The sequence below is a fragment of the Cyanistes caeruleus genome, chromosome 2, assembly GCF_971803275.1.
Source record: "Cyanistes caeruleus chromosome 2, bCyaCae1.hap1.1, whole genome shotgun sequence".
NCBI classification, from domain to species: Eukaryota; Metazoa; Chordata; class Aves; order Passeriformes; family Paridae; genus Cyanistes; species Cyanistes caeruleus.
In genome coordinates this window covers 110,370,102-110,386,273 of record NC_141702.1, presented here as the reverse complement: position 1 = coordinate 110,386,273, position 16,172 = coordinate 110,370,102, and the positions used below count along the sequence as shown (strand labels likewise).

Genomic DNA, 16,172 nt, shown 5'->3' with positions numbered 1-16,172 from the left:
GAATCGGTTAATCAGTATGTTCCCTTTTTCTTTTAGGTACAAGAACGCTTAACCCCATTTTGGTCCAGACATTATTCCTGTTTGTAACAAATCAGATCAAAACTACACAAACAGTTTGACAAGTCCCTCAATGAACACTAGATACAACCTCATTTGATTTCACACGTGATCCATAGGACAGGAGTTTTTTAACAGACACAATTTTACCTGAAGCTGCTTCATCTTATGGATGATGTACTTAAGCCTGCCTCTGACTGACTCTGCATCACTTTGAAATACTTCTAGCTTGTTACCTACATCTTTCCTTAGCTAAAGCTCAGTGTTTTAAGACTCCATCCATCAAGTTGGTTTGAAAGATATCCAGGAGATGGGAGGAGGGAAAAAAGGCTCCAACCTGAAATCAAGCTAGAAGTTGCTCTATAATTTTAACTCAGTCACCTAAAAGGTAATTTCCCCTAAATTTACTCCACACTAAGGAAAAGCCCAATGCAGCTTTATTTGCCTAGTGCATTAATACACAGCACACCATGAAGACTAATTCAAAATGAGGAGGTGACACTCCTGTAAAAAAATAAACTTTTACATCTAAACTTGGGTGTTGCTGTACCCAACTCTTACTAACAGGATCCTTGCAGCAGCTTACTGAGTACACAACTGCTGCTTTTCCATTTCAGAAGAGCAACCATAACACTAAGGATCAGTGCTTGAAACGAGATGCCCACCTCCCTGAAGGCACTGATCAACCTCTGCCATGCCCAAATCCTATCTGTGACTTCAGCTGGCACCAGTAAGATTTTTACAATGGCAACTTTTCACATGACCTCTGGCCTTCATTTTAAGACAAGAAAATGGGATTCTGAAGGGGGTTTTTGGCAAATTTTTCATTATGCATGTGGACATATTAACGTCCACATAAAAGGACAACCCAAAAATTGCTTGACTGGGACATGAACTGAATACAGTCACTTTAGTTTTCTGTGCAGTATTTAGTTCACAGAAAATACAGACTTGCAATTGAGCCTGACTAAAGATGGAGGGCTCAGGCTAAGTACTATAAAACTATACCAAGATCTCTCCTCCTGTACTAAATTTGGATAAGCAGAGGGTATCATTTGACTTCACACAACTCAAGAGTGCTCCAAAGAGGAGGCGTTGCATTCATCCTCCATCACCCCCAGTTCCCATCAATCAGTTTGCAGCAGTTCTGATGCTTGTCAAACTCCTTCCCTAAGCCAATTTACGTCACTGAGCTGGCAGAAAAACAATTCAGCAAAGTGCAGTGTCTTCTGATGCATCAGTGAGTTGGATCAGCTCAACTAAGGGTCTGCAAGCACTACAGCTTCAGAATGGAAATGCCTGGCACGAAGCAGCACATGGAGAGCAAGATCTCTCTGTTCTTGGTAAGAAATAGTTGTTAGAGTAGATGGCCAACCTTGCTTTCATCTTCAGTTTAAGAGAAACAAATGCTGTTTTGAAGGACATTTATAGAAAAGTGACTGCACAATAAAGGAAACAGAGAGGCCTGATACACAAGACCGAAACAGCATTTTAATCTGTTTTGCTATATGAACATTTGTTTCATTTCACAATCTGAAAATGAAGAGTATTTGTTTAAAATCCAGCCTTTCTGTTTTCAAAACTAACTCACACTACCTCTACCCAGCTCAGCATCTTGTTCAGATTGTTGTATGTAGGAGTTTGTATTTTGCTTTGTTTGCAGTGATTGGTGAGGGTTTTATTGTTTGGTTAATTTTGAGCCATATCAAATCAATCCATATCAAATTAAACTTTTTTCCACCCTAGGTTAAAAGGGTCTCAAGAAGTTAGGAGTTCCAGCTTGCTACTCTGTATTCCTCCCACCCTATCCTCAGGGTCTTTCTTCCAGAGCTCTTGGTAAATGAGTGAGAGGAACTCAACAGCAGGCACTACTGGGATTGAGAGAAGGAAGTCTTTATTTGCTGTATTTCCTGTAACTGCAGGGTTCATCTCAATTTTCCCTCAAGCCAGCTAGTACAAATTCACTGCAAAGCACAGTGACCAAAAAAGGAATCAGTTCTGTGCCTCTAAGAGCTTCAAAAAACAAAAAAACCACTGACCTGTAAATATCCACAATGCAGACTAAAAGAAACACTCCACAACCTGTGACAGGCAGATATGTAAGGTTCACAGAAGAACCTACTCTACCTTCTCCATATAAGCCAAGGGTTCAAAGCATAGTAGTCACAAGACAACACTAGCCAAAAGCTACACACTAAAAGAAGAAATTAAATTTTGGATCAGGCATCAATCAAGTCAATAACTTAAAAGGATTTTAAGAGTTCCTGGACTGCATTCAGAAATGCATTCCAAGCAGCAAACAGGAAACTTTCTCCTGCAAAAATGAGCGAGTGCTATAATATGATTTCAGGAGATAAAGTCAAAGCAAGTCACCAGCTGGAAAAGCCCTTCCCCAAAGCTCAACTAGAAGGCCATCACACTGCATCATTCAAGCTCTTCTCATGTCCACTTACAATACCACTTACATCAATAAATTCCCTTGATAACTCCAAGATAAGGTACTTAAATACCCTTCTTCACAGTGTAGAAGCAGAGTAGCTGACTTCCCCTCCATCACTGTATCAGTAAATTTTGACTTGCTATATTTATGCTCAAGTTAACATACACAAAGAGAAATTACTAAATTACCAAAGTACTTTTCTCCTGCAGGAAAAATCCAAATTACTCACCCTGTTATACATGTATCTAAGCATGAAGTCCAGCAGAAAAGATTTTCCTTTGCGGAAAGCTCCTGCTACAGACACAACTACTATGTTAAGATCTTTAATATGTTCCTGAAGCAAGATTTTTTCCAATGCTGATTCATCTAATTCAAAGTTATGGTCATCTTCATGAGCAAGGACAATCTGTATGGGGCGTGGCTTATCCAGTTCCACCTCGTCATCTGAGTCTGGCAGGGCATCTGAGTCTGGCAGGGCATCGTCCTCTTCTTCTTCATAAAGCTTACCTGCAAATTGACAGGTGAGAACACATTATAGTAAGTCACAGCTTAGGGCAAGAAACACTTTTTATTGTGAAGCCTTGAACTGGGCTTACATTTCCAGCAGCAAGGGTGATGTTCTTGGGAATGTAAAGAGGTCAATGGTAGCTTTTGACAGCTCCCTATCCATTTCCATCAGCTTTGTGTCTAGCCTATATTCCAGATCCTCTCTCTTTCAGATATCCTCTATGTATTAAAGAATCACAAAAAAAACCCAACCCTGATTTTCAGCTTCAAAACCCCTTTTACTGGGATCTAAAGACAAGAGCCTTTTATTTGGAAAAAATTAATAGTTTCAAACAACCTCCAAAGAGGAGCAAAAAAGGGCATTTTGTATCACCACTTTCTTGTACTGTTGTAAGGATGTCAGGGAAAATGAATGTTTTCTGTCAACAGGTTTGCTTGCCAACAGGTACAAGCAAGACCATGGATTGAGTACAGAAGCACAGGATAACAAACACCAGATGAACAAGCTCTGCTCTAATTCCAACACTGTTTCAAGCCTCAGTACACCACAGACTTTAGAACACCTATTCCCTGTTTGCAAGACAGTAAACTACTGAACATGTGCATGCCCCTAACACTTCTAGGCTAAGAAAACAAGCAAAACTCCACCATTGAAGTAGTTTCTGGCTTCACATTCTTCCTACAATGCACTACTTAAGCAAGATTTAGTAACAGTATCAACTCATTAAAAACAGTTAAGAGACTATTTTATACACAATTTAAGAATTAATAGCCTTTCAGGATAAAACAGTAGCTTAAAAAACTAACTAAGATTAAAGTTACTAATGAATGAGAAGGCCTTCAGAGACACACTATACCAGTACCAATATCCTATTTTCCTGAATTTCTAGAATTAAAGAGTTAATTGGATTAGAGGCCTCAAAGAAAACCAAACTAACCTATCCAAGGTGAAGTCTCCTCTCTTGTTCAGGCACCACAACACTGAAGTTTGTCCCACAGCAGAAATCATCTCTACCATTCCTGACTCCACTTTTCCCAGCAAGCATCTGGAAAACATCTTTATGCTTACAGAATTGCCTCCCACTCCCAATTTACATTTTGCCGTGTCCTATTGGAAGCCCATGTGCACAAACCCGATCAAGGCACCTTCCTACCAGTTACTTATCTGGGATTATCACATATGATTTGCAGTACACTGTCCCTGTAGTCATGTTTCCATTTCCAAGACAAGGCAGCAGCCACCCCCAATCCCTTGATGTCTTGCTCACAGAGACATTTCCTGTGGAAGCAGCCCACAAGTGTTCTCCTGCAGGATGCATCCATGAGGCACCATGGAACACACAGTTTCATTCATTCATGGCAGAGAACCTGCCAATGCTCACTGGACCTGCCAAGCCATTCCTGACAGACTTTGCATGTGAGATACCATTCTCAGCAAAAGACTTATGAACTCCAGATCTGTGGATGTAATGAGACACTGCAGTTATTACCATGAATTTGAAAAGCTGGTAACATGGAGACCCTGAAGTTTCTCCAGCAACTGTCTCCCTAACCAGCTCTGACAATGCTGCATTTAATTGCAAAATGACAGAGGATGTTTCCACTTCCAAGCATCAAATCTTGCGCTGTCCCAAAGCCCAATGGCATTAAAACTTGAAAAAAATTTGGTTAGAATATATTAAGCTTGCATGGTACTTGGTTTGAACAGGACATATACTTGAGTGTTTAAATCCTAAGCAGCTAGAACTAAACTCCAACATTATCCAAGTGGGTGTGCACAACAGCCCCCAGCATCACCCTAACTCAAAGTGATTAACACAGCAGGCCAAAAAACGGATTATACTAGCAGGCCTGACAACTGGAAGGAGTAATTTTTAAAAGCAAATCTGTCAACAGGACACCAAATTATACAAACTACATTCACACTGATTAGTCACCACTTCAGAGGAAAGCCTCTCACCTTTGGCCTAAAGCTTTTGTATTCCCAAATATTAAATAAACCCTCTCCTCTTTTTTGAAAAGAGTTTCTAAATAGGCATTGCCTCACATAGGCAGGATCCTTTGGAGGCCAGAAAACTTGGGAAGGATAGCCCAGGTACAGAAGGATGAAGATTTTGACAGTCAGAAAGAAAGCTTCCAGCATCACAGCCTAGAAACATAAAGGGAATATTCTATTGATGAAAGTATTGAAGTCAGATCCAAGAGGTGCTTGTGTTTTAGCAAACACACTCACAAAATGTTTCAAAGCCTCTGCTTCAAGGTATGCCCCTGGTAACAAGTGTAACTTGGTTACTTGAAACAGCCTCCTATTCTTTTATTTAAATACACACTTCACTTCAGCTGCAGTAAGGGATTGGGTCTGTAAACTAGGGCAGACTGAAAAATAGTTTGAAGCCACACATGCAGCTTCTCTTCAGTCACTTGGAGCCTGACATTAACCATCCTGTCCTACCTGGAAGTCATCAAAACTTGTCAGACCTCAAACACCTCAAGCTGCAGCAGTATCCTTGTGCCAGTGCAGAGCACAGCCACACAAAACCTCTTCAGGCCAAGGAGATTTCTGAATATACAAGTTGAATGGTCCTCTATCATTAGTTATTTATAAACAAGCAGATTCTCCCTATCATAAGGAGATAGTACTATCAAGAGCTTACACACAATATGCCCATTAAAAGCTCACATCTTGTTAACAGCACTCTGTACCACTGAAGCTCATTAGCTCAGAGGGAACAGGAGAGAAGATTCATCCTAGACCATAATCAACACCTATTAGATTTCACTTACCAGCAGAAACTGCAAGTCAAGTCCGGAGCACCAAGTTGGTTTGTTGGCTTTTTTTTTTTTTTTTTTCCTTTGACTAACCAGCCTAATATATCTGAAAGTTCCCAGCCTACCTACAGAAAAGACCATCATGGCCATCAGTCAAGCACTTTGGAGGGTGGAGAACTGCAGTGCTGACAGCTGTGAAAGCAACTTGATCCATCCAGAAGAGCTGGTTTGATAACTTCATGCCTGAGTGGCAGAGAACACCCCTCCTTTCAAGATTTTGAACTAGTTGGCAATCACCAGGACAGACATTGCACAGGTCAAGCATGTTAACTATAGAACAAGTGCTGCTTGTCCCAGCAACATAATCAGCATATGCCACCCTGTCAGGTGTCCTAAGCAGATGCCACACCCTTCTGATTCTTTATCCTGCCTTCTGGCTGCTCACCCTGTCACTCTGGCTAGTCACTGTCTCAGGCAGCACTTAGGAAGCCCTTCTAGAAGGCTTCAGTATCATGGGAAGAAAGCTCACATTACACTTCCAAGAATTACTTTCAATGCAGTCTCTGGAAACAAAGGTCAGAACAAGAAGCAACCCCCTTCACAGTCCAGTTCTCTGCAAAAGTCCTCAAAGTAGTTCATAAAATAAACATGCTGACAGCACTGTCAGGTCAACTCAGGCCAGAAGTTTATGCAATTCAGAACTCAAAGCCCTGTCCCTTGGCTGTCCCCCACTCCTCACCCACCCCAGCACAGTCACAGTGTACTACTTAAAACTCGGAATTTAAGCTGATTTGTTCTAAATTCCACAGACTGCTCTAGGTTCTTGCAATAGTCCAGTCCCAGCAAATCAAGTATAAAAGACACAAGTACTAACTTTACAAGAGGTGGCATTCACAGAATGGCCACTTCCACACTGATGTCTTCCTAACCTGCTGGACAATACTTTGGACATCTCTGTACAGGTCTCCATGACAATACATTTCAGTACTGCTACAGAGGCAACCAAAACAACAGACTTTCATTGGTTTGGGGGTTTTGTTTATTTTTTGTAGTACATTTTAACACTTTGCTAAGCCCAGCTCCATCCCAGTAATGGAGCTACCAACCCAATTTCACATTCACACAAGGAGTGGTTGTTTCAGAGGAATGTTCCATGTTCTGCATCCACAACGGAGAGGCAACACTGCCTCCTGCCACAGGATTAAAGACAGGCTGGTAGATTCACCCAACTCACTCATGGAGTTGATCACTATGCTGTTGGAAATCCCCATGTGCACAGAAGATCTGAACCTTGGGCTTTTAGTACATACATAAGAGTTCTCATCTGTCAAGCCATATGGCACTAGAACTTGTAGCACAGTGCTGCAGGCCCAGAAAATCACAGCTATACTTTTCTTTTTTTCAAGATGTTCACCTGACCTTTGAAGTTTCTGTAGTACTGAACTAGGAGACTCCAGACTAAGGTCACATCTGCTGCTCTGTCTGGAGCAAAAAAGATCACCTGTCTGATGCAGAAAGATCATCAACTAGACTTGCCCCTGAAGTCTGCCATCCATTCACACCTATTACTGTGGCTGTTCACCAATCAGTCCCTACATCATTTTGGCTTCCTCCAACCTGAATTATTCCTTTAGAACCTGTGGGCTAATGCATGGTTCTGACTGGCACGATCACTTCCTAACCCAGGTCAAACAGGCTGAGAGACACAAGAGAAGCAACATTGTGCAGCAAGACACAGAAGCAGACAGATTTGAATGGGAGCAAATATAGCCAAGGGAAGATACTACCACTCAGTTTCCTATAAACTCCTCACTCCACTCTGTAACCACTACAGCATGACTGCTATTTATTCTCACCAGCTAAGTACCCAGAACAAGCACCATTTGTTGAAATACTAAGCCAGATTTTTGAGAACAGTAGCTTCTTGTGTATGCAGGCAGTATTTCAACTGAACAAACCCCACTAAATAACCCATTTCTTAAAGCATGAGGCAAAATGAAAAGCTAATTCCTGCTTCCCCTAAGTACATAGCCAGCACCTGATGACCTACTTGCCCTGCAGTGAAAGAACACGAGAGTGAAAACACTCAGACACCTGCATGCTATGAAAATAAGAGACAGCCTGCTTTAAATGCAATTTCTTCCCTTTAAGCACATTAATTGACAAGAAGTACTAACAGTTACCTTTAAGTTTCAGCTTAATACAGCCTGAACTCTTTGAACACATTACCCACATCCTTCTATTAAAAAAAAAAAAAAGCACACTACTACTTGCTAAACTCACTTGGTTTTAGATACAGTACAGTGTTTTGATCAACAAGCACTGAATCACAATTAGTAACTGCTTCTGTGGACAGTGAGTTGAACACAATTACCCACAAATGCAGCAGAACATTAAAATACATTTAAATTCCACTTGCTTTTTAGTTTTAAGTCACTTTCATTAGTGTAACTATCCCTCGTCAGTACTTCCATTTGCTCTATCACAAGGAGTTTAAAGAGTATAAAAGCTGTAAATCTTCTAGCTGGTAATCTTAATATCTGGTTTGCACAGAAACCTGCACTTTGCTAGAAGTCAACTTCAAATCAAGACTCCTAGCACCCCTTCAGCTTTCAGCATCCCTGAACTCTTTCTTCCTGGTGCTCTACAGCTCCACACATTTGCCTCCATACAACAGCAGCTCAAATCCCCCATTCACATTTCAATACAGATGCTTGACAGGGTCCCCCACCACCACCTGAAGGGTGAAAAGCAAACTGAAGTGAGCTGCACTAAGCTCAAGACATCTTGCTTGAAATTTTGTTCAACCTCCACACCCAGAGGGAGTTCACGGCTTGAATCAAAAGCTTAAAATAATTTATCATGAGGAAACTGCTGCACTGCATTTCAATGTAAGGCATTCTCTCAGTGCTTCACGTAGAAAATTTTCCTTGGAGAGAAAGGAGACAAACTGCTTAAACATTTCTTGTTTTGGTGTAGCGAACGAAGGAAAGTGTAGGCATGTTGTGAACTGAGTTCCAGAGGATAGAAAGAAAATATGTTAACCTTCAAACCTTATTTGGACACATCTTCTGTTAAAAAAAAAAATAAAAATAATTACTAGATTTAAGCCATAAAATTGTCCTCCCCTTCTTCCAGCAGTCCTACTCCATGCAATAAACTCACAGGAAGCTATGGGGCTCACACAGACCTTAAGGCATCGCTGCTTTCTTATTGCTGACTAGTAAATAGTGCCAAGTAGCTCATTTTAAGGCCAGAAATAATTAAATGTTTCAAATATTTCAGCTATAAATAGGACTGAGCTAAGTTCCAAAGATTTGTTTGGACATCCAATAAGACTAATAGAGGAGTAGGGGCAGGGTACAGGGGGAAAAGACACATTTAACTCCCCGTGTTCCTTCAGGGCAATGGGATGTTAAAGGGACGTATCTAGAACTGTTACATAAACCGTGAGCTGAGAAGCACCTGAAGCTACAATTCTGCAAGGGAAGGGGAAAAATAAGATATTCTGATGACCTAGATACCTCTGAAGCACCACAACTAATCAAACAATAGACTTGTCTACTCCTAAGTGCCTTAAATTGCTTCTGTGCTGAATGGTCGGCATGCATGCAGGAGCAGACAGCTGTTCCCTACACAAAATACTGAGAAGCTGGCATTTTGTGTTCTCCATTTACTGGGACAAAAAAACCAAAAAAACCTACCAGGTGAGAGGGAAACTTCATATAATGAAAGTGTGTAGCAAAAAAAGTCAACTCTCAAATTCAGCTCTTCTCAGCCAATTCAAGTAAGAGAATGCCAATAAGCAGAGACTAAGACAAAAGCAGTACAAACCCCGTAAGTGAAAAAAAAAATATATATATATATAAAAGGGTTGCTTTTTAGAAAGCACATTATGAACTTGGTAAGAAAGATGTTTCTCCATAGCTACAAAAAAAATTGTGCAGGGTAAGGATAGTGGCAAAGCATGTTTCTCATCCTTCTTCCCCTCTGCCCAAAAACCACGGCTATTAATAGCACACTCACTGAAGGACCTAACAGGATCTCTACCCACAGTAAGATTCACCAGTACTTTTCCAGCACTCTCAAAGAAAGCTGTATTAAAACAGTAAAGGCATATGAAAGCATTAAAAGGCCTCTTGCCCACCTTTCCTCTGCTTTCTTACCCATCATGAAGGCTCTTGAGGATGGAAATAAGAGTACTCCAGATCTGACAATGTCCTAGTTCACCATGAACTCTGGAAATGGCAAGTGACAGCTCCTCACGAACACCGAAAGCTAACTGGATCTTTACAGGCCACACACTTAAACCAAACACACTTCTGCTTGTATTTCAGAGTGATTTTATTTAAGGTTGTTGCTCACTCAAGAAGTTGGTATTTTCTAATTGGTTTAGGCCAAAACCATGTTTTATGTACCTTGCACGTATCCTCATGTCAACAGCCAGTAATTTAAACAATGAGCAGCTAACCTAAATTGGTATTTTGAGCAAGAATAAGGAGAAAAGAATAAAGTGAGAGATGCCAACTGCAATTACCCCATGTTTGGTCTTTAGCTTGCCAGTCAGAGGTGGTTTAGTTACCGAGATGCATCGCACCACGGCCACAGAGGAGCTCAGCAGAAAGCAAAGCAAGTGCTTCCTTTGGCTGTACAGGAAGGTATGCCAAAGGGTCAGGTTTCCTACTGATCACCTCCAGGATAAACAAGTTGTCAGTCACAAACACCAATGTAAGGAAACACAGGAAGCCAAAGAGGCTCAAACTTTTCTTTTTTGCTTTTAACAAGCTGAATGGCAGCCACAGTGTGGCCAGCAGGATGAGGGTGGTGATCAACCTCCTGTACTCAGCACTGGTAAGGTCACACCTCAAATATTGAGTTCAGCTTTGAGCCCCTCACTGCAAGAAAGACCCTGAGGTGCTGGTGAAGGGTCTGCAGCACAACTCTTATCAGGAGCAGCTGAGGGAGCTGGGGGAGTTTAGCCTGGAGAAAAGCAGGCTCAAGGTGACCTTAGCACACTCTGCAACTCCCTGAAAGGAGGCTGTAGTGGGGTGAGGGATGGTCACTTCTCCCAGGTAACAAGTGACAAAATGAGAAGAAATGGCCTCAAATGGTGCCAGGGAAGGGTTAGCTTGGATATTAAGAAACATTTCTTCATGGGAAGGGTGGTCAGGTATTGGAACAGGCTGGCCCAGGATGTGGTGGAATCACAGGTCATCATAACTATAAATCAAGTGGATGTAGCACTTGGGAACATGCTGTTAATGGAGAATACAGCAGCACCAGGATAACAGTTGGACTCTGATCTTAGAGGCATTTTCCAACCTTAACAATTCAATGAAACTTCCAACCAAAAGTGATCTTTCAGCCCAACCTCAGTTCACACTCAGCTTCCCAACTCTTTTTCAGTTCCTGCAGCTAACAGAGCCTTCCAGCCAGTTTTTCCAGCACTGAACTCCAGAATTCTACATCTAATTTCAAAGAATAAAGGGCAGTACAGAGCCAGTGTAGGTTTCTTTAAAAAACTGTCTTCTCTAGATCACACAGTTTGCAAAACTGATCCAGTAACTACCTGCAGACAGCTCCATGGAACATTTTGGTTTCTTCTCTTTCTCTCTTCTTAACTGTTTTTAACCTGGTAGGGCTATCACTGATATGCACCAGATGAAAGGGAAGGGTAACAGGGGAAACACAACATGCATCAACACAATTAACACAAAGATCAACAATGGAAATCAAAACAGGAAAAAAAAGTTCTACACAAGGCACAGTAAAAGAAAAAAAATTTTTAAAAAAAATCACATTTTGCATGTCTTCACTTTATCTCCACTTGAGGAAGAGATTTTTCTCACACTGCTACAAGAAAAACAGTTTCTATCAGGGTCCCTGCTGCTAAGCACGTAGAGAAACCGGCCTGGGCTGCTATATCCCTTTCCAGCAATTAAACCATAATAATTGATACAATACCTAAGTCCATGCACTTAAAGCCCCACACCTACTGCCACAACTCCTGAGTCTCTGCCAGGCATCATTGCTGCTGCTACACACAAATCCCTTGTTAAGGCAACAGCTCAAAGTACATTAATTCTGCCAACAGGACAGTGCCAGTAACTGCCTCCTCCCCTCTCCCCGTTGCCTCTTCAAGCCTGCTTCAATAGCACAGCTGAGTCTTAACCACCCACTCACAGGGGCTCTCCCACTCTTTCCCATTTCCAGCACCATGCAGCACCACACTGCCTTTCCTGCTATTCTGCCACATATCCAATGCTCCTTAGAGTCAAGTCAGCTACAGAAGCCAAACCGGCAGAAAGCAATCCAATACAAGCAGTTTCCTACAAACTGTATCAGTCTAATAGGAATCCAACGAGCACTAGAACTGAAGACAAACAGCAGAGCCACGCAGCCTCCTCTGCAGGGAACAGTTCAGCTGTACTGTCGAACAGCCCAGGGCTGCTGCTGCCCTCTGTGCTGGCACTGCTGTCTCAGGTCCAGCACCAACTTATCTTGGACACTAATGATGCTCTGCACTCTGCAGCCTCTGAAACAGCCACACAGCACGGCTGAGGGGGAGGCACAAACTGCTTCACTGGGCACTGGTGCCAAAAGAAAAGTTCAGCTCTGTAACTACAGCCCAGTTCAGCTGGAAAATTTCTCCAGACTCCCAAAACTCACAAGCACAGTTAAGAAGCGTATTCATGTAGGAACTGACTTGGTGATATGTGATAACACTGCAAAGATGGGTAGACAACTGGGCTGTAACTGGATCTGACTGCGTGTTGCCAAAGATTTGTCTCTATCTGAAAGTCCAGATTTAGGCTGGGGTAGCCAACACATTTGTTAACCTTCACTTAAGAACAAGGTTTCCTTCCTTTACAAATGGAGGTTGCCACAGGTTTCAGTTAGTCAGTATTACAGTCCAGGACGTGTGACTGGTGGGAAGACCTCGAGCTTGGCACACTCCTTCCTGCACTGGAGCAGTATTCCCTGGAACACACCGATGGAATACACTGCACCCACTAAGAGCTGTGCCTATTGCAGAGCAGATTGGAAAAACACTGATTTCAAAATCACTAGGTAAGTTGTCCCAAGGACACTATAACACACACACTTCAGCAGCTCAGTTCCATACAAGCACCTTCATATGTTCAAAAGGCTCAAGGCCCACCTACTTACCAAAGGATTTTTAACATCATTCACGACTCTAGTTACCACAGAAACATCAGCCACAGCTACAAAACAAGTTTCAACAACTGGAGCATTTTTCATTTTTAAACACATTTTCCTGGGACAGAAAATGCCATTATCATGTGTACATTGATGGCTGCTGGCCAGTCAAGCCTAGAGGTACAGAACTGAAAGAAGTCAGCAATATCAGGGGTAAGGCAAGCCACGCTTATCATCCCAATAAGAAAAAACAGAGTGGGGGCTGCTTACTACTTCTCTTTACATCAAGTTCTCAAACTTGTCTAAATACACCTGGACAATCAAAGCGCTTTTCTGCAGGACTAACCATATGTTGAGACCACAACGGTTTAATATACATCTTTCACTTGGATGAAGAAGAGGCAAATACAGCTCTACAAAGTCTATAGTACTCCTGTCCAACCAACAGTGCTATCTCTGTAGATCATACTTATGTCCTCATTTGGTGGATCCATGAAATCTTTCCTTACAGTATTAAGAGTAAACTCTGGGGAGAAAAGGCTAGGATTCTAAGTTGAACTGAGCAGAGAAAGCAGTGTGCTCCTCTTCAAAGCTCACAAAAGTTTAATCTAGTCCTAATGCACCATAGAAATAAATCAACAAGAGATTAGACTAAAGAACAGCTCAGTTTGATATCTGATTAATGACACAGTGATATGTCTGCAACTCAAAGTACTCAGAACAAGACTAAGAATAATATTCAATCTTTCGCAAGCCAACTTCCAACCTCTTCAAAAGCATCAAATTGCATTTCAAGGGTCTTCTCAAATAAGCAGGATTTCACATAGCATCTGAAGGTTCTACAAGCATTTAATCACATTTGCTATCTAAATGTTCAAGTAGATAGCATTTTCATTTTTCTATTGAAAAAATTAAGTTTAAAAGCACAAGTTGCATTTCTTTATGTACTAGCAGTATTTTATTTTGAAAGGTTTTTGCCTTTTAAATCTCAGCACGTAACATGTAAATCTTCAGCAGCTATTAGCTTTAGAAAATACTCCAGTTCTATGTCCTAACCCTCAAAATCATTATTTACTGTACTTTTCCAAACTATTTATTAGCAACAAGCCTGACGTACCAGCAGTTAGAAAGATTTCCTTTTAAGAATTTTGAACTGCATTCCCTTCCTATCCTAATGACAAGCTTAAGACTTTGTTCTCTGAAAGATAAGTGTTAACTGCTTTGAGGGTAGCTTCAAGGCAATGTTTAAAATCTTGACAAACATAGTTCCTTAGTTCAGGATTACAAAGTATTTAAGAAAGTTAATTCTCTTAAAGGCAAGATGACTTTTTGCTTTAAGAAAGTGATTTGATTATATCAAGAGCCTTAACCTCATTTTCTATAGCAGTAATTTTCACCATTATTTTATGTCTAAGCAATACATTAAAGGAGGCCAAGCTTCTGTCTCCATGCCTAGGAGTTCACATACTTTGAGTGACTTTTCCTCCCCTGAAATCAGGGCTGTGATGATTCCCATATTAGGCAAAGCATTGACAGATTGAACCTTTTATTTCCCAAAAGTTTACAGTTCCCTGAGTAGATCATACCACATGGACCAAGGCAAATACACACCGAAAATCAAAAGCCAGAAGAACCTTTCTTTCACACAGAAGAGGCTGAGGAGGGGAACAAGACAGAAAGTTTGCAGGTAGTAATATCACAGGATTCGGTTTAAAGAGACAGATAAAATAACTGCACTTATTCTTCCACTCAGCAGTACCTCCCTGCTGGAGGAGATAAGAGGTGAGAACAACTTTCCCAAGTATGCACAACATAAGGAAAACAGTCCTAACACGTCAGTACAAGCAGTTGACACATGTACTCCAACAAGTTTCTGTAACTTTCAATCCAAGTGAAAAAAAAAGCCACCTTGTTATCCTGGAGGCATTATCCAATACATTGCTCAAAAAGACATTCAAAATATTTTACTGAGACCAGTAAGAATTTGTAAATTCAACATGCTTATTTCTGAAGTGACAGTGGGAAAATCAATGCATTATAATTTGACACTAACTACAGACTGGAACCTGATTCTGATGTCACTGGAACAACAACTGCGTAAGAGCAAATTAAGTTCTACTCTCACACATCAATTCACTGGAAATTGCATTCTACATTCCATGTCTACAACCTGTACAAAATCTTATCAGTTCAAGTCTTCAACATTTTGGCTTCTATTCCAGTCCTTTAAGAGAAAACTGGCAGGACCTGCAGAAGCAAATCCCACCTTGCCATGCAAAAATCACCAATATATAGGGCTGAAAATGCAATCCTCATTTGCTCATCATCTGCACTGAAAATACATTTGCGGGGGGGAAACCCAAAAAACTACCTGAGACATCTCCCCTCCTAGTAAAGCATATCAGAATTTCCCTCATACAGAGTGTAAATAGAGGCCAAGTAACCAAGCTGTGAACAAAAAATCCTTCCCCAAAAGACACTTTATTACAGTCCTAGGCTTTTGCTAATCCTAGTCACCTCCTCCTCCAGGTCAGACAAGAGCAAGGCCACTCTTAAAGTAAGCTGGTTTTTTAAAAGTAATTTCTGCAAAGGCCCAAATGGACCTTTTCTCTTTTTTTTTTCTGTTAATTGTTGGTAATTTAACTTTAGTTAAAAGCATACCTTTTCTTTTTCTTCTTGTTTAGTTAATTGAAGGAAATACTTACATAGCTTCAAAGATCAAAGCACAAAGATCTACTGTTCTCACACTAAAATGAGATATAAACCAGTCTTGTTACTTCAAGGAGTAACATCCCCATGGAGCAGCCAAAATTCCCAGTGACAGATTCCAGACAAACTGAATAGACAACTTTAGGAGGATGTTCACATGCTTACACATCCTGTAGAGATAATTATGGCCCAAGAACAGGGATGTGGGCTCCCTCCCTAACACAAAAGAGGACAGTGAGCTCCTTGCTTTGCTGCAGAACAAGAACTCCAGTTAAACACCAACTTGGGGAGTTGAAGGAAGGAACTTCAAAAGTTCTTCCAACTTTTATATTCGAAGTGTTTCAAAAAACTTGGTAAGCACATGAAATCGTCTTTCTCGAAATGAACACTACACAGAATATGTTATTTAAGAAATAAACAGACGCTAAAGGTCAGGCAAGTTAGTTACCAATGCTCTCAGAACAGAAGTTCTTATTATGTATTAATTTGCTTCTAGAAATGCCTTGATTATAATCCTTATCCTAGGAGA

At 41.0% G+C, this 16,172-nt stretch overlaps 1 protein-coding gene across 32 annotated transcripts in view; it reads right to left on the bottom strand.

Annotated features, from left to right (window-relative positions):
- Positions 1–16,172, bottom strand: part of ATL2 (atlastin GTPase 2) — a 39,233-nt gene that overhangs the window by 15,602 nt on the left and 7,459 nt on the right. For 30 of the 32 annotated variants that reach the window (XM_086872269.1, XM_086872251.1, XM_086872198.1 and 27 more), the window contains one exon: positions 2,727–3,004. In XM_086872269.1, the coding sequence (XP_086728395.1) occupies positions 2,727–3,004 (278 nt within the window). Of the gene's footprint in view, positions 1–2,726; positions 3,005–3,942; positions 4,062–16,172 lie in introns of those variants that run through there. The other 2 variants (XM_086872414.1, XM_086872385.1) reach the window with 2 other exon arrangements.